General features: G+C 47.1%; 2 protein-coding genes across 2 annotated transcripts in view; both read right to left on the minus strand.

Annotated features, from left to right (window-relative positions):
• Window positions 1-3,540: 3,540 nt before the first annotated feature.
• On the minus strand, window positions 3,541-9,127 carry LOC309411996 (aldehyde dehydrogenase family 3 member A2-like; the record flags this gene model as incomplete). Its single annotated transcript, XM_082008775.1, has 10 exons — window positions 3,541-3,621; window positions 4,628-4,863; window positions 5,722-5,821; window positions 6,341-6,507; window positions 6,703-6,844; window positions 6,981-7,098; window positions 7,226-7,434; window positions 8,321-8,406; window positions 8,514-8,745; window positions 8,966-9,127. 10 exons carry the CDS (start codon window positions 9,125-9,127, stop codon window positions 3,541-3,543), a joined length of 1,533 nt encoding a protein of 510 aa, XP_081864901.1.
• Window positions 9,128-16,532: 7,405 nt separating this feature from the next.
• Window positions 16,533-25,308, minus strand: part of ULK2 (unc-51 like autophagy activating kinase 2) — a gene marked incomplete at its 3' end in the record, with an annotated part of 38,659 nt that continues 29,883 nt past the window's right edge. The window contains exons 18-27 of the mRNA XM_082008776.1: window positions 23,681-23,967; window positions 23,364-23,557; window positions 22,735-22,844; window positions 21,765-21,917; window positions 20,816-21,024; window positions 19,339-19,517; window positions 18,305-18,423; window positions 17,725-17,882; window positions 16,703-16,838; window positions 16,533-16,600 (exon numbers count right to left, since the gene is read on the minus strand). Of these exons, the coding sequence (XP_081864902.1) occupies window positions 16,533-16,600; window positions 16,703-16,838; window positions 17,725-17,882; window positions 18,305-18,423; window positions 19,339-19,517; window positions 20,816-21,024; window positions 21,765-21,917; window positions 22,735-22,844; window positions 23,364-23,557; window positions 23,681-23,967 (1,613 nt within the window). The remainder of the gene's footprint in view (window positions 16,601-16,702; window positions 16,839-17,724; window positions 17,883-18,304; window positions 18,424-19,338; window positions 19,518-20,815; window positions 21,025-21,764; window positions 21,918-22,734; window positions 22,845-23,363; window positions 23,558-23,680; window positions 23,968-25,308) is intronic.

Raw genomic sequence — 25,308 nt, forward strand, 5'->3', positions numbered from 1 at the left:
GGCTTCTCAGCACCGTGGGGAGAGAGCAGCAAGACCCAGCTCACTGTGGGGCCATCGAGGGCTGCTCAGGCCTGGGAACACTCAACATGGGGTCACCACCAAGAATGTTCCATATCGAGCAAGGCTGTGAGATTTCTCTTCCTCGGGTGGCCTCCCGCTCCCAAGGTGACTGCTCAGGGCTCACACCCTCCAATGCCCCGTCCTACCTGCAAAGGGTTCACCATTGGAGGATACCTCTCATGGCAACCCAGCATCTCTGGGGATGGCTGATGATCCTGTTCTACAGGTGCTTTCTCCTACCTTGGGGATACCATTAAACCCACCAGCCATCCCACTCTCTGCTCGCAGCGGTGCTCCCAGTGACCCAACACATAAAGATGACCAGGGCTTTGGTGGGCATCCAAGCTGGAAGCAGAGCTGTGTGCCTGGAGCCAGCCTGTGCCTGTCTTCCCCATAACTGCAAGGCCCTCGCATGGCTTCGCAGGAATATGACGAAAACATTGCAGAGGTTTCATCCTGCTTCCTGGGAGCAGTCCTTCACTTTTCAGTCAGGACAAGAGATCTGCCTGCAGTCCCTGCCTAGCCAAACAAGACACCGAGGTTCCCTTGCAACCATTAAAATCTGCCCTTCCCCGCCCACCGCTGCAGCTGTGTGACACAGTCCCGCTCCTGACCAAGAAAGCAGATGACTCATTAAAAAACTGAAGGAAAAAAGAAAGTTACCTCCAGAGAAGCTTCTCTCTTCACCAGTCTCCCGCAGCGAGTGCAAGTGGGCGCAAGCCCTTCCCCTGACATGGCTCGATACAATCTCTCCTCCCACAAGAGGACAGCTGGCCCCGGCCCAGGGCTCTCGCTAGATACAAGATGCCCTTTACCCAGTTACATCCTCGTACTGTGAGTACACAAGCCCTGGATCGCTGCATTCAGACAGTGACTCAGACACCCGTGCGGGATTGCGAGAGACCACGCGGCTTTGCCCACGTTGGGCGCACGAGGCCGGGGGAGCGCCTTCACGTGCCGCTCCGTCAGGAGCCAACGAACACAGCCCACGTTATCGTCCGGATCTGAACAAGCCCCATGCTGGCAGCGCCGGCAGGTGGGAGGCAATCAGGGGATGGATTTGCACAGGACAGGAGAAACAGTCCAGCTCCCAGCACCACCTCGCCCCACGCCCGGCCCGACTCCAGGCACCTCTTTGGCAGCCTGCCTGCACTCCCCTGCCAGAGCTCTGGGGGATCCTTCCTCACGAGCGGGGAGGTCATCGCGCTGGGGACCTGCGCTCCAGCACCGGCGCAGAGGCACCTCGCGGTACGTGTGTGATGTTCAGCCGAGCCGTGGCCAGAGGCAGGAGCCGCAGACGACAGGCAGGATTCTCCAGGAGACTGCAGGGACTTACCACGCTTGGTTCATTACTGAAATTCTCAGTGTTTATTTAGTACTTGCAAAATATATCATTAAAAAGGCTTAGCGCATGGATTTTCACCAGACGTGAAGAAATCCCGCCTATTGCACAGTGAATATAATTTTCTACTCTACAGTCAGTAATTGCATTTAATAATAATTTTTAAATTTACCTTATTTAAACATTCATATTTCTAAGGTCCTTTCACCTTAAATTTCTCCAGCATCCTCTCCCCAAACTAGAACAAGCCCCATATTATCTCCCAGTGCAAGATTACAGCAGACCCAGAAGTTCAAACACAAAGGAGTACATACTTTTTTGGTAATTGCCTTCCCTTGGAGAAATTTTGTCTAGAAATGAGTTTGTACTGGTTTTGGCTGGGATGGAGTTAATTTTCATCATAGTCACTAAGTTTCCTCATAGCAGGATGGCGCTGTGTTTTGGATTTGTGACCAAAACGGTGTCAGTAACATACCCACCGTTTAGCTCTTGCCAAACAGCGCTCACACAGCCTCAAGGTCTCTATTTCTCTCTGCCCCACCAGCGCGTAGGTTGGGGTCAGCAAGACGCACGAAGGGGACACGGCTGGGAGAGCTGACCCCAAGCAACCAAAGGGGAACTGCAGACCATACGACATTGTGCTCAGCAATAAAAGCTGGAGGTGGGGGGAGAAGAGGAAGGGAGGGACAATGGGAGTTAGGGTGCCTGTCTTCCCAAGTCACCATTACACGTAATGAAATCCTGCTTTCCTAGGGGTGGCTGAATATCTGCCTGCTGAGGGGAAGCAGTGAATTAATTCCTTAATTCGCTCACTTGCATGCCCAGGTTTCACTTTACCTATTAAACTTTATCTCAACCTACATGTTTTCTCACTTTTACCCTTCTGATTTTCTTTCTCATCCCACTGAGGGGAAGGGAGCGAGTGGCTGCGTAGGGCTTGGGTGCCCACCTGGGCTAACATGCAACAGGGTGCTGTTTGTGATTCCCACTTCTCTAAACAGGCCTGAAAGGTTTTTTGTATGAACATAAGATCCTCTTATCAGCAAAATACAGCCAGTGCAGGTATCATCTTTGTAATTTTCTAACCGCCTAACTAATCGTTATAGGCACACGGTGAAACCCAGAGCCTCAAAAAGGGTGTTGGTCTGCATGCCCTGACCAGCTGTGGATGATTCTGGCTCATACGAATCCACGAATATTTCACCTCAATTAAACAGCAAGTGGGAACCTCACTAGGTTTATTCATAACTACCACTATTGGTTAAAAAAAAAAAAAAAAAAAATCAGCCAGCACAGCCTGTCCCAGACTCATCACCAAAAGGGTGGTTGTTCAGAGCACAACAGAAGACAGACCATCCTGAAAACTGCTGGGAAAACACTGTCAACCCAATCACAGCTGAAACTTAAGCTCCTGTTTGTCACTGAAGGAAGGTAAGCGGTTTGGTACAAGACACAGTGTGCGTATCCCTGGAAGCGGCGCTCTGCATGGCATGGGGTGGAGGTACAGACTGGTATTTCTTGCTCGGCAGTCTTCTTTTTTAGAGCTTGTCACTGGTCCCTCTGTTTCAGCATGGCTTTTTAGTAAACAGGAGTCCAAGCTTTCTCTTGGTTAGTGCCTCTCTAAGGCTACTCTGTGTGCTTGACAGCTCACTGAAATAACCCAGAAAGAAAAAAAAAAAACCAAAAGAAAAAAATGACTTTGCAGCTTAAGAAAACAGACACAAAGCAAGCACTTAAGAGTATAACTTGCACATGGTGCCTTCTCCTCTCTTCAGTAGAAAACCATCTGTGAAAGCAAAACACAACACCAACATCCCATGAAGGATTTGCTGAAACAAAACCAATTCCCTTTCTAGAGCAGCCTGAAGCAAAGCCCCTTCACCCAGGGTGACTTCCCCAGGGTCCAGCTCACCTGCCCCCTCCCGCCTCAGCATGGCTGGTTACCTTGGATGCTGTACGAGCTCCAAGCACTGCCAGGGAAAGCATCGCTCTGGCTCCAGGGGGAACCTTCTGCAATCCCCACATTCACTACTCTAACAAGGCTTTGCCCAATCTCAAACCAGGTCTACACACAGGAGAAGAAAAAGGCTCCTACCTCACTGTGACAGCCACAGCAGTGCTCTGAAACCTGCTACTCTTTACCACACACTGAGCCAGCCCAGCCTCTGAACAGCCAGCACAATCAAGAGGGCTTTTCTCTTCAGCACAGACTGGTGATTCTGAGAAAACCCAAATGATTTCAAGATGCCGTGAGTTCCCCCTCCTTCACTGAGATGGCATTCACCTAGACAGGGCCTGCCTCTCCCTAGCTCATGCTTCAGGGTCCGAGCCACTTGTTGGCTCTTAGACCTCCTCCTGGACTCGAATATGCAGACAGGTTATTTCCCCGGCTTGTTGGGCTCCTGCACATCTCCTTGCAGCAGTAACAACACACTGGACTGAAGGGCAGAGTCCTACACACCCTGCTGTCTCCTGTCCCCTCAGCAGCCGCTCACTTAAGCCTACCCCAGCATATAGTTGAGCCCTGCAAGGAGGAGCCAGCACAGGCACATGTAGTGCCTGTTCCACCAGCCAGACAACCAACAGCAATCACACTTGGGAGTTTTAGACCTTACCCTGCCACCTCAGGAGGCGTCTCAATTCCTCCAGCCAGCACCAGCAGGCTTCTGCCTCCTGCAGAGAGGGGAGGACATCCCACCCTTCCGCACTACCCAGCCGGAAACAGGGGAGGAAAAGGAAGTAACTGAGCTAAGGTCAGACGGGGGCTGCAACTGGGCAAGGAGGAACAAGAGCTCGCCATAGACCTTGGCTTTAGGACACAGCCTCCCTTCCCCAGGGTGCCATGGCACAAAAGCATAGCCATTTGGGCTAGGCTGTGGAGCAGCTTACAACGCTGCCAAAGAAAGCCCTGGAATCAAAGTAATTCCTAAGAGACCTGTCCAAAATGTATCAACCTCTGCTTCTGGAGGGAGCTTCTCACAGGTGTCACCCACCAAGGCAGAGCAACAAACAGTATAGCAGCCTAGGACATTTCTATTCTAGATACCATCAGAAGAGTGAGAAGCAGATCTTGATAATATCAGGTGGGCCAGACAGCATAAGTCTCAAGAGAAAAAAACACAGGCCAGGGGTCTAAGAAAGAGCTGCAGTTGCAAAGAGGGAAATTGCAAAAGATCAGATGAATTGCACATGCACTCATGTAGACAGCGAAGAGCCAAAGCTCACCTTTGCCACCACCGCTGCCACAATCCCCAGCAGGGCCAGGATGACCAGTCCAATTCTGCCCTTGTTAAACCGCTTCAAGACGAAGAACTTCGCCCAATCCACTTTCTTCTGGCTGCTAGGTGGGTACCGGAGGTTGTTTGTACCCTCCATCTTCAGGTCCTTGATCAAGCAGGCACGGCGGTGGGAGAAGGTCTCAAAGCTGTGCTTGCCGTGGTAGGCGCCCATCCCGCTGCTACCTGAGGGACACAACCCAGGCAGGTCACACCACAGGCTCAGCCAGTCAAACCTTTGGCCACTTGAAGTTGAGGCCACCAGCATGGCAAGCAGCAGCACAAGAAAATTCCAGTTGCTTGCCAGCTGTAGTGCATGCTACCTACCCTGCATCTGCCTTGCTGCAATTTAAAAGCACAACTTCTCCTCTACATTCCTGCAGAGGGGACAACTGATCCTTCCTCTCTGCAGCACGTCTCGGTCTCGAAGACATTCATCTGTACTCCAGCCCTCTTCTTCAGTACACACTCTCCAGGACTTCGTTGTGTCCCTGTGTGCACTGCTCCCTGTGCCTCTGAGCCTTCTCCAGCTCTTCCCTGGATTTAGCTCCCTCCCAAAGCACCATGACAAGGCCCTGAGATCTGACTGGTACCGTGTGAGAAAGGTTTCCTGAGGAGTCCTGCAGGGTACACCTCCATTCTTCAATTGCAGGATAGCGAGTGCCGTTCACAGCAGCAGAACACTGCTGGTTCACTGTCAGCTTGTGAGCGCTGTAACACCCAAACCCTCTTCTGCACAGCTCCCGTAGGCCATTCCATAACCTGTTCCAATTCTCCCCAAGCTGAAGTCCTACCCTTCCTCCTGCAATTACTGCTAATCACTCCAATTGCAGCTCTTGTTTTTAATGCAACTTTCACATCAGTGTGCACTAAATGCTTCCACCTTCCCAAAAACACACCCAAAGGCTTTTCCCTTCTGGTCCCTGTCCTAATGCTCTCCTCTGTAGCAGGCACAGGGGTACCTGGACATAAAGCAAACTTCTGCTGTTCCCTGTGTCACACCATGCAGCAAGTCACAACAGTTAAGGAGCTCCAGTAACTTACCAACACCACCAAAGGGTAAGGTTGAGAGGAAGAAATGCATGATGACATCATTTCCAGTAACACCCCCACTGGAGGTTTCCGAGATGACTTTTTTGATTAACTGGCAAAAGAAAACAAACAAATAAAACATTACAAAGGCCCAGAAGAGAGCAGACCATGTAACTGAGCAGGACTGGGGGGAGAGCTATGAGCCAACAGTCCATCGTGTTCATTTTCTCTGGCTGACAACCCAGACAAGCCCTCTCCATGGAATGTTAACTCAAGGAAAGTGAGAAAGTTCAGAGGAGGGATGGGAAAGATGGCAACCTCGGAGCTCACCTCCCTACCAATATATTAAAAATAAATAATCATGAAAGACTACATGGCACCAAAGAGGTAACTCAGCCTTTCATCCTTCTATTCCACAAAGTCACGCAAGTGCAAAGCACTTCAGCAGGAGACTGGGAGCCTCCAGCAGCTCTGGGGACACTCGTGGCCCCCCCCCGTGAGCCAAATGCTGCGATTCACATGCAATGAGGAGCCGACATGGGCCCTGCAGGGGAGCCGTGCCTGGGACTGGCCACCTTCAGGACCAAACTGCGCAGAGACACTTCGATGGGGGAGCACAGCCCAGACCCACCTTCTTGTTGTTGGAGAAGACATACAGGGCAAGGGGCTTCTCCCGACAGTTGATGAACTCAATGGCTTCATCTACGCTCTTCACAGTCAGAATGGGAAGGACCGGCCCAAAGATTTCCTCCTCCATCACCTTTGACTCCGGAGAAACGTCGGTGAGGATAGTCGGTGCTGAGGCAAACAGGAGGGCAGGAGATGGCGTGAGCAGGACAGAAGGCGTGGTCCGTCACAGGGCCTCGTCCTTGGCACTGCCTGCGTGCAACACACACCAGGCAAGCCACAGACACACGCGGCCCCCCAGAGGCCCCTGACACCAGCAGAAGGTCCCACCCTCCACCTCCTCTCCCCAACAGCTGCCAGAAGCACCTATGAAGCAGGAGGCCTCATCAACCTCTCCCCCGTGAGCTATCTTCTGCCCTTCCAGCAGGCCCAGGATCCTCTGGAAGTGACGCTTGTTGACGATCCTTTCGTAATCCGGAGACGACTTCACATCTTCCCCATAGAATTCCTGCCAAAGGGCACAACAGAACCAAAGTGCTCAGCAGACCGGCACAACAGCCACAGCTCCAGGGCCGCGGCTCCAGGAACTCAGACCTCAGCTGTAACAGGGACAACTCCCACCGCGCGAGCAACTCCACGCTCACCTGCAGAGTCACCTTGATGTTCTCCACCACCTTGCTCTGGATGGACGGGTCGCACAGGATGTAGTCGGGAGCAATGCAGGTTTGCCCACAGTTCATGTACTTCCCCCACGTTATCCGCCTGCAGGGAAAGGGAGATGGTTTCTCCATGCTCAGTCCCTTCCAGACCCCACAGCCCGGCCGACAGCGCCCGACTGACACCTGCGCTCTGGGGACAATGGCCCACCGAGGGCTTGCAACAGCCTGACCTGCAGGCGACGGCCAGGTCGCAGTCCTTGTCAATGTAGCAGGGGCTCTTCCCGCCCAGCTCCAGGGTGACGGGCGTCAGGTGCTTGGCGGCCGCTGCCATCACGATTTTGCCCACTGTGGAGTTGCCGGTGTAGAGGATGTGATCGAATCTCTGTGTCAGCAGCGCTGTTGTCTCAGGTACCCCTCCAGTGACCACGGGGTACAGCTCCTGCAGGGCAAACAAGAGCCTTATAGTTACCTTGGTTTAAAGCACATATATCAAGGCAGCAGCTCTGCATGGGGCAGACTCACTTGTAAGCTACATTAGGATCTTGACAAAGGATAGCAATAACAGAGGCAAGCTCTGCTCCTTCCCCTGAAATGAAGTTTACTTGCTATATTGTTCCACATGAACTAAAAGAAATGTAGGTTGAGGCCAGGGCCGAGTCAGGCTATGGACCTACTACCACACATTAATATCGAGGGCACATACACCTGCCGGGCTCTCCTGAGAGCTGTCTCCTTCCTAAGCTGTCACCCCTCGCCTAGAGAAAGCGTTAACTCCCTGGAAGAAACTGCACAGTGGGGCCCAGCTGTCACAGCAACAGCCTCAGTGACACAGTGCAATGGATATCAGAACTGCCAGACAAGTGGAGGAGAAACAACATCTCCCACTACTGAGTGTGGTTCAGCTAGACACGAAAACCTAGGACATACTGCCACTGAGAAAATAGTGCCCAATTCTTAGGAAGAGCCAGGCACAGCTAGCATCCAACACAAACACAAACTCAAGCTTACCTAGAGGCAACCCCAGCACAGTGTCCAAGAGAGGAGTTATTGCAGTGAGAAGTACATATTACACTACACAGTCACGAATGTCAAGAAGACTGTCACGTTGCAGCAACGTTATATAGGCACACTGGGTTACACAAATGCAGAAAGAACACATCAGTGTGTCTCCGTACTTTGAAAATAATTAAACCTTTCCTGTATCTCCAGCTTATGCTCCTTTGGAGAGAGTGGGCAACGCATTTGACTCTAGCCTGCAGAAGTCCTTTGAAAGCATGGCAGATACTTCATCAAGACAACCATGTCAGGCATGGGGCCACACTTACCTGATCTAGGTACTGGGGGAGGAGGTCAGCCACCAGCTGAGCCGTGTTCTCGCTGATCTCCGACGGCTTTACCACCACAGCATTGCCTACAAGACAAACGCAGCATGGCCGCTGAGCCCTCGCGCTCCTCTCCCGCCTCACGCAGCACCCGCCCACGGCCCCACAAAGGACAGCGCCTGTGGCCGGTCCCCACCTGCTGCAATGGCCCCGATCAAAGGCTGCATGACCAGGACAAAGGGGTAGTTCCAGGCCCCGATGATCAGCACCACCCCCAGCGGCTCGGGGCAGATGTAGGCCTCGTCCCGCATCGTCAGCAGGTTCTTCTTCACGGGCTGAGGGGCTGCCCAGGACGGCAGCTTGTCCATGGCCAGGGCCAGCTCCCCCAGCACGCCCAGGATCTCATGGCTGTACGCGTTGGGTCCACTCTGCAATGACAGGGAGCTTGGGGAGGGGACGGCAAAGGCACCTGCCTCCTGCACCCACCGCGGCAGGCCGGGGAAGCAGGGCAAGGTCATCCAGCACCACGGGGGACATCGGCAAAAGCCATCTGGCACGGCAAAGGCAGCCCTTGGCCTTCCCACCTTCCCTCAGGGCTGACCACTGTCCACACACAGCAGAAGCGAGAAACCCCCCACCGACCCTGACCTTGTGCAGGTCCGCCTTGATGGCTGCCAGGATCTCCTCCTCCTTCTCCTTCACCATCCGCTCCAGGGCCTTCAGCTGCTGCACCCTGAACTCCAGTGAGCGGCACCGGCCCGAGTTGAAGGCAGCTCTCGCCCGTACAACGACCTGCTGCATCCTCTCCATGGCTTCTCAGCACCGTGGGGAGAGAGCAGCAAGACCCAGCTCACTACGGGTGTTCCCTCCTACAGATGGAAACTGGCGTTTCCTACAGGCATTGGACATGCTCTCAACCACCAGCTGCAATCCCACCTCCCCCGCCCGTATCTGCGACCATTCAGTACTAATTCTGCCTTATCTTTCTGAAACCTGCACGGATTTGCTGCAGTTTGTGATTTAGAAGAGTTTGAAAAGGGGCAGAGGGAGCAAACGTCAGTACAGCAGCCAGGGTGTCACACGGGCAAGCGAAGGGCAGGGCTCTCGGCAGGGGCAGAGGTCACGGAAGGCAGCCTGTCCCCGCGCGCCGGCACCGAGCACTTCGCAGCAAGGCCACGGCGAGCGCAGGGCCGCCGAGGGCGGCGCGGCCGGGGGAAGGTGGCGGCCCCTCCGAGGAGCCCCAGCGACCCCCGAGCGCCAACCGGGCTGAGGCGAAAACCTCGACCGCGGGCCGCAACTCCCCCTTCCCCGCCCCACGGCTGTGCCGCAGCCCCCAGGAAGGGCCCGCTGACCCCGGCAACGACCCCTCCGCCCACCCGGAGCCGCCGCCGCCCGCCGAGGTCCCCGCTCAACGTTAGCCGCTTCCGCCTTCCGCTCACGTGACTGCGCCGCGATTTCTCCCCCCCCGAGGTGGAATGAGAGCAGCCGCAGGGCCACCGCCCTCCCCGCCCCCCCCCGAGCGGGCGCAGAATGGAAGCGGCCCCCAGGCCCCGGGGCCGAGGCGGGGAGCGCGGCGGTGGGTGGGCGCGGCCTCGCCGGGCGCCTCAGCCCTTCGGCAGCCAGGCCGGGACGCTGCAGCCGGGTGGCTTCCTGCGGCGGCCGCGGCAGGCAGGAGCCAGAGCGGCGTTCTTGAGCTGCAGGCTCCTGTGCTGAGCGAGCACAGGAGCGTACGTTAGGAGAGGAAAGAACAAAAGACCGGAGCGGAGAACGGGAGCCGACAACCCCCGGCGGCGGACGCCGAGCGGGACCCCCGGGAGCCGGCAGCGCTACAGTACCTCGCGGCGCGCCCTGTGGGACGCTCCTTCCCTCCTCTCAAGAGGGCCGTCTGCTCGCAACGGCTGCCCGTCCCCCGTAGGCGCCCACGGGAGCCCCGCCAGGCTGGGGGTGGGACTGGGGCTGGCATTGACTGGGGCTCAGCAGGTTGTGAAATGCTGACAGCCGTGCGGCAGAGAAACGCGTTGCCTGAGAACTCGGGGCAGGGGCAAAGTCCCGCTCGGGATTCCTTTATCTAGGGAGGGTAAATGCCACCGGGCAGCTTCACCCCTTGGTTTTTCTACTGCGCAGCAAAGGCTGCGTGAACGCGCCCGGCGCCTCGTCCTTGGGTGGCATTTCGGAGCCCGAGCGTTGGTGAAGGGTTCATGGTGCCTTTCCAGCAACCTGCCGCGCGGTGGGAGGGAGAGACGCGTCGGTCAAGGAAAGCCAGCCGGCAGGCACTGAAAATGCAGGTGGTGGTTCGTAGGAGGCAAAGCAACCAACAGGAATAGCCTGACCAGGACAGTGGAATGAACCTTGATACAGCACTCGTGTGGGAAATAAGCCAAAAAAAAAAAAAAAAAAAGGCAGGGAAAGGAGCTGAGACAAGGCTGGGCTCATTCCAGTTAAAAATAGTCCTGCCCCAACTTGTTCTAAGAAATGCAAGGGGATTATTTGAAAATTACTCCCAGGTTGTTATGTGCTACCGTTCCTGACACACTCTTACAGAGGCTGTTTATTGCTAATGCTCTGCTGAAACTATGCCCAGCGAAGTCCCTGCCCATCACAACACCCCTGTGACATGCTCAGCAGGCCACGCCTGAGCCACGACTCTCCCCAAACACAAATTTTTGGCTTTGCTAACAACTCCTGGGCTGTGTCTCAGCCAGCACATGAACATTTCACAAGCTATTGCACAAATCTCAGCAGTAAACAGTCTGCCATGGAAAAGAATGACAAGAGCAACTGCCAATACTTGCATGCAGGAGGCAACATGTGAAAGAAAAACAGGCTGGGCTGGACAGGGCCCTTGCACTGTGCTACATGAAAAGGAGCTGGGTTTGCATCCAAGACGACACGGGTAGCAGAAGTGGGAATGTTTCTTGCAGGAACATTACCTGATGCAAACATGCTCCCCTTGATCCTGTCAGCATCCTTGCAGGCAGGGCAGGTTGGAGCTCTGTCCAGGCACCACGCTGTCTGGAGGTCCAAGGAATTAGATAAGGAATTACTGCTACTGCAATCGGAGTAAAAGTCTCTGAGCTCTCGGTGGAGTATTACATTGTGCCTGGGGAAACGGTGCTGCAACGCATCCTCTGCAGGCAGTGCACCCGCCAAGAGATGTCTGCAGGAGCAGGGAGATGGTTACTTACCTACATTTTCCAGAGTGGCCATTCTCCAGAGCCTGTAAAATTCTCACCCTTCAGCCCGAGGGTTTTCATGCCACAGCAGTGCTTCTTATGCTTGGTGTCACAAGGAGGCAAACATCCCAGCTCATCCAGTGGCCAGCAGGCTGGTACTGTGCCACGCTTTCGCAGAAAACCTGGTCTTAAGGCTCCTTGGTATTTGCAGAAAGAGACAGCAGCAGCATGGCTGCATCCTGGGGGACAGTCCCTTTTGGTCCTTGTCAGGGACATCTTTTAGCCAATTATAGACAGGAAACAAAGCTGAAGGTGTTTTAAGCATTGCAAAATATCAGTTGAATCTCTCTGGAGTGGCTGGGTGAGAAGACACGTGGATTTCAGGGAAGTGTGGGAACTTGAGAGAGATGGAAGAATACCCCAGACAGCACCCAGTGAAACGGATGGTTTGTGGCATGCTCCCCAAGCCTAGGAGGTGACAGTGTTTTCTATTTTTATTCAGTCACTAAGAAACAATAAAGAAGGGAACTATTTATGGGAAAGTAACTGAACACCAGAGGAATCAGGAGGTAAGCAGTGCTGAGGGTGCTCTAATCCCCAGGGCTATACTTACAGCAGCAGGAGATGTTTTATCGAGCAGACTCCCCTCTGTTCCTCACAGCCCCTTGCTCTCGCTCCCCTCTTGGAGTCAATTATAGCAAGGCAGCGTGGTGAGACAGGCTCCTGCCCTGCACCAGGCCTGGGGAGCACACCTTTGTGCTGTTCCTTGCCCGGCTCAACTCCTCCTCTGCATCCAGCAGAGCCTGGGGAAGGAGAACTTTAGCTTAGAAGATAAGCTGTGCAGTATTTGGTTTCAAGAGTCCACTAAATAACACAGTTAATCAATAAACTGTTTTTTAGCTCACACACCACAGTCAACAGAGCTTCAATTTTTTAGCTAGGCTGACGATGCTCAGTTTCTGCTTAAATATCTACCTAGTCTAGAGCTCCAAGTATTTTCCAAAAGTCACACAATCCAGCCAGTGGCACAAGAAGATGGGCAGATAGAGAAGCCCAAACAGCACTCAATCGTAAAAGCGGGTACAGACAATTAACAGGGAGAGGTTTTAAGGAACCTACAGGGATAAATGCAGCTCAGTTCATTTATGGCATCACTTGTTTTGAAAGCTGTGGCTGATCTCACATTTGCAAGAACAAGATACTGTGTAGTACAGAGCCATGGTCTGTGGGCTGCATTGTAGACATAGCTGGGGCCATGGAAAATGTGAAAGCGCCACAAAGAAACAATGAAAGTGATTGGCACAAAGGCTGCAACAAGACTCGACAGCACCACTGGCATTTAGTTTGCTTTCAGCCCAAGAGGAGGGGGGAGCCTGCCACATACAAAAGCCTATTGAAAAGGTGTTTGTCCAAAGCAGCAGTGCCAAGACTTAGTTAGACTGGGCTCCAGCTGACTTAAAGACCTCAGGAGAGGGGTCACCGAGCTATACCGCACCGGTCTACAGAAAGGAGGAGCTATGTGGGCACTTGTTAAAAAGCCAGAGCCGGGGCTCAGGTCGGACAGGGAAGTGCGGGATAAGAGGTTTGCTTTAAGACTTAAAAGACTTAAATCCTGGACAGTCAAAAAATAGTGGCAAGCAGACATCTGAGCAGACAAAAAAGTTAAAGGATCAAAATTAAAAAAAAAAAAAAACACAAAAAATAAGAGAGGAAGCAGGAGTCAAAATGAGGCAGGTCACAAGTCAGGTGACAAGCCAGCCTGTCTGAATTTCAAAGCCTCAACAAGCTTTGAAAGCAGCAGTATCCAGCTTTACTTGCTTTAGACAAAAGAGCGAGCTTCCCTTTTCGGTGCAGCTGGGCTGCGCGCTGCACCATGTTGTGACACCAGTAGATCACAACACCACTTACTGCCTCTGAACCCACAGGTGACAATGGGAATACTCTGACATTGCTATACAAGAAAGCAGCAAGAACTATGCAGAACCTAGTGAGTCCCAGGAACAACCTGCACCTCCTGACTCAAAAATGCCTCTCAGAATAATTCGTAGTATCTTAGTTGCTAGTTAAATTTACTAGATTTCATCCTCTGTATCAGCGGAAGGGCTGAGAGTTCCACTTCTTGCTTATAGAAAGCAGCAAGTGACAGAATCAAAATGTGGTTTAGATTCCTCAGTTGACATTATACACTATGGAGAGAGTGGAACAAGTACAGAACATGGTGCTCTTGAGTAGATGCTAGAGAGCTGAACTAGAAAAGCAGCACATCAAGTATCTCCTTTCAAGTTCTATCTTTCAAAAGGCTGGAAAAAAATATTTGGTAGAAACAAGCACCTGCTGTTCAGTGCAGAGAGCTGAAGACAGAGGACAGCTTCAGGATCTTTGTGGAATGAGTTTATGCAGAAAGACAGGCCATGAACATTGGTCGTCTCCTCCTGAAAACAGCAAACAAGAATAGCCCTTTTCTTCTCCTCCTGTTTGTGCAGCTGTAGTCTTGCTGGCAAGAGTGGAAGGGGAATGAGCTTAAATCCGGGGGGGGACAACACCAAAACAAAACAACAAAAAACAGTGAGTTCCTGGGAGAAGCAGCCTATCTCCTAGACTTGCGCATTAAGGCTTTTGCTTTGTTCCTAGATGTGTGTTCAGACATACCATTAGCATTCCCTGCTCACTCCTTCATCCTCTTTATGTACTAAGCGTAGTGTTTTTTTAAATGATAAATTAGGAAAAATTTGATAGTACAACTAAGAAATACAACAGCCACATACCAGCTATCACAGCACACCTCTGCTGGCGAGATGGTATTAGCTACGAGGCGGACAAAGCCTGTTTTTTTGTAAAGTTTGGATAGCAATTGTAACTTACTGCCAGTTTTTGTCAATTAGCTCCATATAGGCTGTTCTGGCAGCTCAGACAGTTCTTTGCTAGAGGCAACAAATAAGCACCTTGTTGAAAGAATGTACAGCTGTTACCCAGGAACCTACTTACCATATTTGTTTTCAAATCTAAGTTTAAAAAAAAAAAAGCAGGGTAAATTGTTTTCCTAAAGCAAGTGAAAACAAATCTCATGGTCACTTTGTGCCAGAGCTATCCAGAGATAACAAACTTAAGCAAGTTGCCCCATCCTGCCCTGGTGGCATGTCCAGCTGCTGAGGTGAGCATCTCTTGACCCAAGCAGGGATCATTCAGCAGCTGGTTTAACCAGCCAAGTACAGACCCTTTCGTTGAAGTTAACACCACTGGCCTTTGGTTACAGAGACAGTGAAACTCGGTTTTACCATAGAAACACTTCTAGTGTCAGTATTTATTTTACCTTAATATACATTTATACAGGCCATAATAAAAAGGCTATTACGCAACAGTTCAGTGAGTTATTACCTAGTTTCAAGAATAATGCATGCAATTACAAAGGAGAGGTAGAAACACCGTATTAAAGACCTAAAAATACAAACATTATATAAACAAACACCTTCAAATTAACTGTTGGAATTTCATACAGATAAATAAGGTAAAAAGTACATTACTCTGTCAAAGTAAAGGAAACACATGGTTATGCGAACACTGAAACAGTATTTTGATGTGTAAGCCCTGTACAACTTTGTCAAATAGTTCAGACCACTGTGTTTAAGAGGATTAAAATGATTTTGTCCTGGAGAATGGTTTATTCAAGTATTCAACAGTTGAGTAACAAAAAAAGTCCCAAAAATAAAGTACAGGAACCATTTCCAGAGAAGCTGATCTGCCTAAATTCTTTGCAAATCGCTATCCTGATGATCTCATGGGATGCTTGAAATGATAATGCCTATAAGGCTAAATGAAGCTTCCCACCTCTCCCCCAAAATGCACACAAAATAATCCTGATTTTTCACACACTGTATGTAGATATTCTACATCAATTTATCAGCATCTCAAACCCCAACATTATTTTCTGGTTTTGCATGGTTCCTTGCAGAACCTTTCAGTTTACAGTATTTATTGTAATACTGCCCAAGAAACAAACTACAGAGAACTGTCATTACACCCCTAGAGACTGCAGGCATTAATGCACATATCACATGCACAACAAGAGATGCAACCAAATCTATATAAAAAGCAATCAACCAGCAACTCAACATTGCTATTACTGAGAAAGTCCAGAGCAGTAGTTACTCAAGTATTAGACAAATAGGTATAAAATGGAAAGGTTCACATGAATACAAGTTTTTACAGTTTGTTTGAAAGTCTTCTAGAAGCTACATTTGAAATTCTGTAAAGAATTTTATGTACACTGAAATGAAAATCAGCCAAGTCCATTGTGCCTTCTTTCTCTAATATTTTTTTTATATAGTTCTTCAAAAATGAATATACAGTTGCTTTAGTAAATTAGTGCAAAACAAAGTATTTTGGAAGAAGATCATCAAATTGTATCCACATCAGCTGAAAACCTACTGGGGAATTTGCACAGATGGAGCGCAATGTCTTCCATTACCATCCTTCCCCCGTGTCAAAGAGCACGTGCTCACCATCCCTTCGTGTGACCAGCTGAGCCATGTTTACAACACGTGAGCTCCGATACAAGCCAGCTTAGCCCCGAAAGCTTTGAACAGCACTTGCAGATGGTTAGGGCTTCCCAAATTCACTCCGCCACATTTTACTGACAACTTAAAAATATTTTTCACAAATTTTTGAGGGAGTCTTCTGAGGGAAAAGTCTTTTTGTACCTGATGCAGAAGGATCCACTCTCCATAAACCTCATGAGGAAAAAAAACCCCCAAACCCTGATCATTCAAGTTCAAAGCACAGAACAAGTATCAGTTTGAAATGTGAAGAGAGATTCTTTTAAATTCTGTTGCTAGGAAGAAAAAGGAGCTGCTGGATCAGTAAGGCAAGTGTACTTTTGGAATTTCTCCTCTTTGAATATGCTGCTGTTTCTTTGGTAGTCACCACAGAAATGTAAGAATCGTCTTCCATGTGGGGCAGAACAAGGACAACAAGCTGTAGTGAAAAAAGTGCAGTATCACTGATGTGGTCCCTTATGTTCACACCATCTGGTCCTCGGGATATTCCTACTGCTCATATACAGCCACTGTGCTATAGCAAAGTGCAGAAAGTCTTCGCTCAATGCTAGATTTATCTGCAGAGACAGGTAAAAAAATAGGTGACAACTTCAGTGTTATTTTACAATGCATTAATTCCATGTAATTTTCAATATTTTCATTATTCAACAGAAACTTACACTTGTGTACATTTTCTATATCTGCAGGGTCTTGCAGTATTTTAGTCAGTCCTTCCAGCAGCAAGGCTGCTTTGTGGTATCGATATGTAATATCTTCAGTTTGCTGGAACATCTCATCCAGAGCTGCCGACTGAACCTGGAATCATTCAGGAGATTCAGTTACATAAACTGCATTAGGCAAGTAATTAAATGAAAAACCCAAAGTGAATGATATAAAAGTGTCATTAAGAAACTCTTTTTGAGCCTTAAGTTTAGCTGATCTGTTTTTGTAAGACAAAAAACCAAGGCCTGAGAGAATATAGTGCCTGTGCTGTATTAATTAAGGATATTTTGCACATATAAAGCTATAAAAGCACTTTTTGATCTTTTCTGTTTACATGTGTTACAACAATATACAAATAAATATGCGTGTTCTTATACCTACATTCTCTTGTAAAGAAGACAATTAATTGTGCATGACTACACAATTATCAGGGTTGAACACAATATTTGCCAGTATCTGTTGTGTGACACCTATGTTAAGAAGACTTTCCTCTCATCAAAGCAGCAGTTAAGCTTCCTCTGTGGTTACTGCATCTGCTCCATGAGAGATAGAAAGCTTATCAATTACATGAAAAACCTTCCACAGGTTTGCTACTATTTTTGCTTTGTATGGACAGGCTGATGTTCTTCAAATCGAGCTGGTAGATTGATGAAACTACTTCTGTTGCTTCTATGCTTTAGTAAGCCTTACCGGATGAGACTTCAGCACACAGGGTTGTGTGGCTTAGGAGTTCATTTCCTAGTGTTTATATACCAAATGCGCTGATGTAGGGGAAATGTCCCTGAGGAACAGTATCTGCCAGGAACTTTAGCCACAGTTAAGGCAGGGCAGGAAAGATACTGAAAGGCTAACAAAAATTACCATGAACAGAATTTTGGAAACATACATTCTATTTTCTGGTTATGTAGAAGAGAGATATAGGAGAGAAGGAAGCAATTCATCTCTGTGTCCTATCATTTAGGTAAAAGGAGTGACTTGCCATTTCTACAGCACAACTGTAGATGAGTTTCTCTGCAGTTACACTGTTGATTTCATCAATGAACCTTTGCTTGTCTGAAAAGAAACGATTCAACTTTTCTGTCAATTTCTTGCACATGCCAATACAGAATTTGTATCTCTCATTGAGGCTTTTCACAACTGGAAGAAAGGTAAGAAAAAATTAAAAGTCAACCAAACAAAAAAACCCCAAACCAAAACACACAAATAAAAAAAACACCAGAAAAGCCACACAACTAAATAACAACATAGCCCAAGTTCAGCTTTTCCCAGCAAAGCAAATCTGTTTAAACTTGTGCTTTTAATGTTTATTTACTCTGCCTCTTCTATGAATTAAGTATATATCAAATAATTTCCATTTCAAGTTAATAACTGCCCATTTCTTAACAGTTTCTAGCTGTATCTCTGTTTACTATCAGAATTGTGCAATTGTACATATCTACAATTCTCTTGTACAGAAGAAAACAAACAAATGTTGCAACTGCAAAAATGTTAAGCTTTTTGAGTGATGTATCAGCAAAGAAAAGTCACAAGCAAAGCAAATTAGATTATGTTGCATCTACCTTGCTTAACAGCAGTGGATGGGTTCAATTTCCCCGATTTGACCTGTGCTTTGGCAAGATGCAGAGAAGATGCTAGTAACTGGGCGGCTTTCATATACAACACCAGCTGCTCTACTTGTCTGGGAAGGGGGAGGAAAATAAAATAATTATGTATCAAAACACCTTTCTTCAACACATGGGCAGACACCACTTTTTAATCACAACCCTACATAGGGCCCAGCAGCAGCAGAAAAGGAAGACAGATGTTTAAAATGCAACTCCACCCCTCCCTTCCCTTCACAAACACTGTCACGGGTTGAGTACATCTGCTCATCTAGTAGCTGCAGCAGCAAATACAAACTGCTTTAACAAAGACATTTGAAAAAGGAACACTTATTTGTGGGGACTAACTGCCCAAGGTCTGTCTTACCACAAGCAACCGGGTGTACTTCTATGCCCCTGGAATTCTCAGTTGTGAAAAGCAAACACTTTGCAGGGTTTTTTTTTTGTTGTTGTTGCCTTTTGTTTGGTTGGTTTTGGGTTTTTTTTTCAGGAACAAGGCAGGAAGTGGAACTGCCCTTTCCCACCACTCCAAATTTCTTGTATTTCTCCTTGCTTTTGATTTTGTATTAAGGCTGACTGGTTCCACTGAAAAAAGGACAAATTTGGACACTCCTTCCCCTCTTCCCAACCTCCACCTCAGCATTACTGCTTCAGTACGCTCAACAGGAACAGATGAGAGCTCAGATCTGACAGAAGCTGGTACACAAACTTCCAAGCTCAGAAATGCACTGCTGCACCCTCAACCCTGAACTCCTCACCACTTTCCTGAACTTTTGTGGCAGGCCAGAAAACACTGTCCTTTCAGTTGCCTGCTAGCAAATGCCTCTATCCTTTGCTCTTTCTGATCTGCCTTCAGTTGTGAAAAACTCATTCCTATGAAAGATTCTATACAGTAAAACAATCACTCCCAACAAAAAGGGCATAGTTTGGATACAGTTTTGATGTATTCAATATTCACTAATTCTCTTGATACTATTTGACTACATACTTACCCCCATTCTTTGCTTAGCTGGCTGATCTGATCAACAACTACGCTCTCTTGGATTTGGTACAGTGATACTGCAGAAGTACACAGGTCTGGGTTTCCTCCTCGTACTGCTGTCAGATCCAGAACACATTCTGTAAATGTCAGCATCATGTTTAGATGACGCAGTGTATCTGTATGTTCTCTCTGTCAGAGGGAAAGATGACAACAATTTAACCATTATAAGCCATAGGGCAAATAAGTACACTTAAAACTCATGCTAATCATTTGAGGATTTCTTGGTATGTCAATTCTATGCAGAAATCACATTGTAGTAGAGCCAGCACTAGGGACTACAGAACCAAATGGGTCCAAACAGATCAACAAATATTAACTTGTTCTCTCTTCATTAATGATTTCAAGATACTGTAGCTTATACTTAAAAGTCTTTCAACAAAGCCAAACGAATTGGGACATGGAGTTCTATGTTTGTTGAAACCTGAGCAACTCAAGGAATCACAAGTGGGACATACTACTTGTTATTATACTATCAGCAACCCAAAAGTATGCTCGGCACTTGTACCAGAAGCCAGGAGGAACATTTGGCTTATTATATAACAGACTTGATACCTACAAGAGAAGCGATCTAAAGCTTCATACTTATCTGCTTCACTCTAACTTACACTGAGATCTAGAACTATATTGTGTTAAATGGTGGCTGTTGCCAAAGTTTACAATTTAAACTAAACTGCAATTGGAGCTAACAACTCACTGCTTCTTGGTGACTAAAACAGATACTACGTGAGTAGCCCCTGTTCAAAAAAAAAGTTAGCCTTCAAAACTAATCAAACATATTTTAGCAATATTTGTAATCTTTTCATTAGGATTGCAGGTCTAAATACATTTTAAACTCTATCTGTGGGAAGAATACAGTGTACTGTCAGACATTCATGTTATAACATATAGATTCAATAAGGATCCAAACACCTTCCAGCAAAACGTGAATGAGAAAACAGAACAGCAATCTGTCTTGAGAAATTTACAGTCCAAGAATAGCATTCTGGTGAAAGACCACCTCAATTTGTGTTTTTAAAGTGTCACTCCTCCACACATTTTAAAAATATAGAACACTCTTCCCACAAGTAGGATTTAACGTCATCCACTGACTGTGAAGAAGCAGTTAAAAACAATGCCCAGGGGGATATTGCTACTGTCAGCACCCACATCCAGAGACTTGGCATTAAAACAGAGGCCTCTTTGGAAGGCTCTGGTGAACAAAAGCAGTCATGTTCCTTTGGTTACCTATTCAAATACCTGAAATGCCAGGAATAACTACCAAAGAGAAACTGGCCACAACTGATACAAGAATATTTTCAAGATCTTAAAAAGGAATATGTGAGAGAGTGAAGAGGAAACTACGAAGTGCACTGAGCAGTCCCGTTTTTACCATGTTCCTGTTTTAGCAGCATTATACATTATAAAACATTAAATTATTTTTTCTATACCTCCATTAAAGTTTCCTCAGGCAATTCAGGAGCTTCAAAAGTGATAAAGCCCTCTAAGCTGGGAGGCGAAGTACCATAAGGCATGTACTTCAGACTTGGAGCTGCCTCGGCTCCCGGAGGAGAAGAACCCATATAAATACCAGGAGGAGAGCCCATATATACACGGCCACTAGTGGAGCAGAGAGACCCTCCAGAACTGTTTGATCCAACTACAAGAAAAATAACACACACATTCAGTCTAATAGGTTGTTCCATCTTGCAGTGCTGGGGCTGCGGATGACAGCAAATGACAAATCAGTAGTCATCACAGATTCACTCTTGGGAGGCTCTCCTTATTGTTCCTTGCATCACTCTGTAGAGATTGCAAAGGCTACACCTTAATGAACGGTGACTTTTTATAACAAAGATTCTGGGAAATGGTTGACAAGGATTCCAAGGCAGACAGTCCAACAGTACAGACCAAAGGTTGTGCTATAGTTCACAAAAGCACACTGCTGCAGACTCCTGCTCATCCTGAGCAGATGAAGGCCTTTACCTTGACATCTTTGTTATTTGGCAACATAGCTGATGCATGCCGAAATGCAGTCAGCTCACACCCCTTGTCTGTTGTTTCTGGTACAATGCACAGCAGCAAGAAAAAATGCAGAATCAGAAATCTAACTTTTCCTCTCCACCTTTGTCATAGAGATCTATTACACTCTCTGTGGTGGAGTAGAGCTGTGTACACAGGAAGTTACACACCGCTGTACCGTAAATCCATGCCTCTGGCCCTCTCTTTAGCAGGGAAAAGGCAGAAGTCATCCAATATTAATCTCTACTTCACAGAGCTCTCTTACTGATGGCCTAGAAGACCTACTGTGCAAGGCAGTAAGCAGGTTACTGTCCCAAGAAGTGGGCAAGCTTGAATATTGCATTTGAAAACAGTCCATGGTTGTCAGGAAAGTCTTACCTGAGGTGGTTCTTGTTCTTAGGACCATATGGGTGCAGGTAGGAGGGGTGGCACTGCTTGGAGGGGACCCAACAGTAAACATGACAGCCCGAGAACTTGCCCCGCTTCCCATGGAAGGAGGTGCCATTGCAATTCCATAGGCCCCTGCTGGAGCTGGAAGAGAAAATTTCAGCAAGTCCCTATAAGCATAGCAGTAAGTAATTATACGCATCAAATTGGAGCACTGCAACACAACATGCTTTGATGAAGATCCAAGACTTGGACTAGTTAGAAGCTCTGATACCAAATAAAACAAGCTGAGTGGGCAGCCTTGGTGAAATACAAGAAGAGTGAAGATGCAGCCTACACATATCTTTTTACTTTCAATCTCTCCCCACTCTACTCTCACCTAGAAAAGAACAACAGAGGGTCTCCCCAAGAGCCTGAGTACAACACCAGTCCTGCAGCAAAAGATACAACAGAAAAATTCTAAAGGCAAACCATGACAGGTCTGGAGGCTAAAGACTAGCCCTGCCTGCAGAACTCCTATCTGCTCAAAAATGAGGTGAGAACTGGTGGCCACCATGGCAAGGGTCAAGCTGGGGAATGGAGAAGGAAAAAAAATGACCCAGAATTACATAAACTGGCTTTCATATGAAAACAAGGTGGAATTAGGAAATGAAACAGCCATGAATGTTGTATTAAAAATAAAACCAAACAAAAAAAATCGAAACCCCTCTAGCCAGTATAGGCAGTTAAAGTAGTTCTGTGTTTAGCACAGAAACAGATATTTTCCTGTCTCAGTTATTTTTAAAGCTATGCTAAAGAAATGGAACATATCCCCTTAAAGATTAAAAAAAAGCCTTCTGTACTGAGGCTAAAAATTGTCAGAACCAATTACCGAAGTTGGAAGCAGAACTGTATCTAGTTGGCACTCCATAAAAAACCCTAGCACATAAAGACAGCTTAGATGTACGAATCTGTTCCTTACCTGTATCCATTGGTCGCTCTGTATTGAGGCTGTCTGTACTGCCTTGATACAACTGGCCACCAAGGGCAGTCTTTACCTGTTGATCCGATAGCTTCCCAGTACTAACAGACCTAGACAGAAAATTGTATGGATTCACAACAAAGTTCTTCACTAAGATTTTCTTATCTAACTTGCAACTAAGGCTGACACTCAGATTCTTGGTATTTATTCTAGACAATTCTTCAACAAAAAAATACAGAAAATACCGAAATCTTGCTGTTCATCATGGACCTACTGAAATAGAGCTAGCCATAAAAATAAGAGAGACCTTTTTCTCTTAAAAACGTACATTGTGAATTTTGTCACATAGATTTTCAAGCAAAAACTAAACAGGCTTCACAGAGGCAATGAAATTCCATATTCAGAAAATCAAAACAAAAGGGAACTAGACAGCAACACAAAGTGCTCCAGGAAGTCCATGCTATATTTATACACAGTACAAAATGTTTCTGTTGTATACACCAAACCTCAGCATCTCCTCACAGCTCACTTTTTGCATGCTCTTTCCCTCCAAACTGCTGTGTGCAATGTACATTCTTCTGCCAAGTTACCTACCCAACTTCACAGGTTACAAATACTACAATGCCTACCTGCCGAATGTAGTTTTACTGTGCTGTTCTCCTGCCTGCTTTTCACCTCCTTGGGTGGAGTGGAAGTGCGTGAAATCCCGTGGGTCAGTGATGTCTTTAGGTTGCAACGGGGTATCTACCGAGCCCTGGCGATTAGCCAGGGCCAGCAAGTTTGAGGATGCTTGAGTTTTAGGTATTTTGAAAGGAGCTGTTGCCTTTAAGAATCAAGACCAAGAACACACAAGAAACAAGGTTAGAACCCTGAAATATTCTTGGGAATTGTTTCAGGCAGTGTTTTACCACTTCACATTTTACTGACAGCGGTAAACTTAACAAACCTTAGTAGGAGAGCCAATGATTGTTGGTAACGGAGTTTTGAACAGCCAGTCTGAACTCCTCGGAGACGATCCCATATGTTTGGTGGGTGATGTTCCCAGGCTACCTGGCCTACTTGGTTGTGGAGAATGACTATATCCATACCCAGCATAGGATGGGCATACTGGGTCTGAATGCTGCTTTCTGAGCTTCTGCTTGTTTTGGTAAATATCTGTGAGAGTAGGAGCACTCTGCAACCTCGCTCCCATCAAAAGTGACTGTGGAGACTGTGGCGGTGGTATTGGAGAACCTGTGGGGATGAAACACAACGAAGTAAAATTCTACTTGCAGTGCTTGGAAAATCTATCAAAGCAGCCCAAAATGCCAGAGATCAACATTAAACTGAAAGGAGATGGAACTGCAAATATCATGAGGTATGTTTGATCACCAACTCACTAGATGTCAAGAAGAATGGATTTAGCCTGTCGGCTATTTGGGCTAAGGGTACATTACACTGATGAGACGTTCAAGCTGCCAAATAGGCAGGATTTCAGGGTGGCAGCTGTACTGGCAGCTGCAGTACCTCTGACAACCTGCATCACGACAAATAAAGCGGTTGGATTCAGCAGGAATGGCATAACCAATACTGAAATTTCAAGTCCAGCTGCCAAGGCTCTAGGCTGAATAGACGTTCAAGTACTGAAATTATATTCTTGCAAACAAGCGTGTGAATGCAACATCGCATGTTAATGACTTGTTTTGTACATAATGACTTCATTTGCAGACACAAAAGGCAACTCATCTCATGGTTCCTTCAAGAAAACTAGGTACTAAAAAGAATCAAAATTATTCAGATGAAGCAGTTTGGGATTATTACTTTGGGCAATGATTTACTTTTTAGTCTGTCAGACTAAATCTTTTTCAAAAGCTTACTATGTACAAAGGAAGTCCACACTTAAGTACTGATGCAAAGTTTCTCCTGAAGCATATTGAGCTATAAGCAGTCATTTAAACAGGGGAATGTCATTTAAACAGCATTGGGGAAATATCTCTCATGAACGTCTCACCTACTCAAAGGTGCCCTTTCCTCTTTCAAAATAAGGAACCTGAAATTTGATGAAATGGCGTCTTCCTTGTGACGTTTTTATGTTTTATGATGAGGAACTGTGCAAAGTTACAAACAGTACTTAAGACTTCAGCTTTATGGCCACAGCTTCCCAGATAAAATGTCTATCTTTGTAACCTCAAAGAACTTAATATTGAAGTGACAATTTCAATCACATGTTAAAAAAAAAAAAAAAAGGCAAAACTGGAAATGAACTAACTAGGTAAGATTTTTAAGAGCTGGCCAAGACAATCTTCTGAGATAGGCTCTGCTTCATAAAGGTATGCTCAAAAAAAGGCACAAACTTCCTACAGTTTGCTCAGTAAAGTGCCCAGCTGTTAAGACACATCTTTCAACCTTCTTAAGCTTATGCTTTTGCTAGTTAGATTTTGGATATGAGCTACTTCATCTTGATTTCATTCCACTCCATTAAACAGTATGTTTTAGAACAGCCTTTCTGCCTGCAGCTACAGCTGAGGGAATGAAGTCTATTTCTCATTAACGTCCCAGCCAAGAATTTGCTTGTTTGAAATCCCTCTGCTAGTC

Source organism: Phaethon aethereus (genome assembly GCF_964289735.1).
Source record: "Phaethon aethereus genome assembly, chromosome: 19".
NCBI lineage: Eukaryota > Metazoa > Chordata > Aves > Phaethontiformes > Phaethontidae > Phaethon > Phaethon aethereus.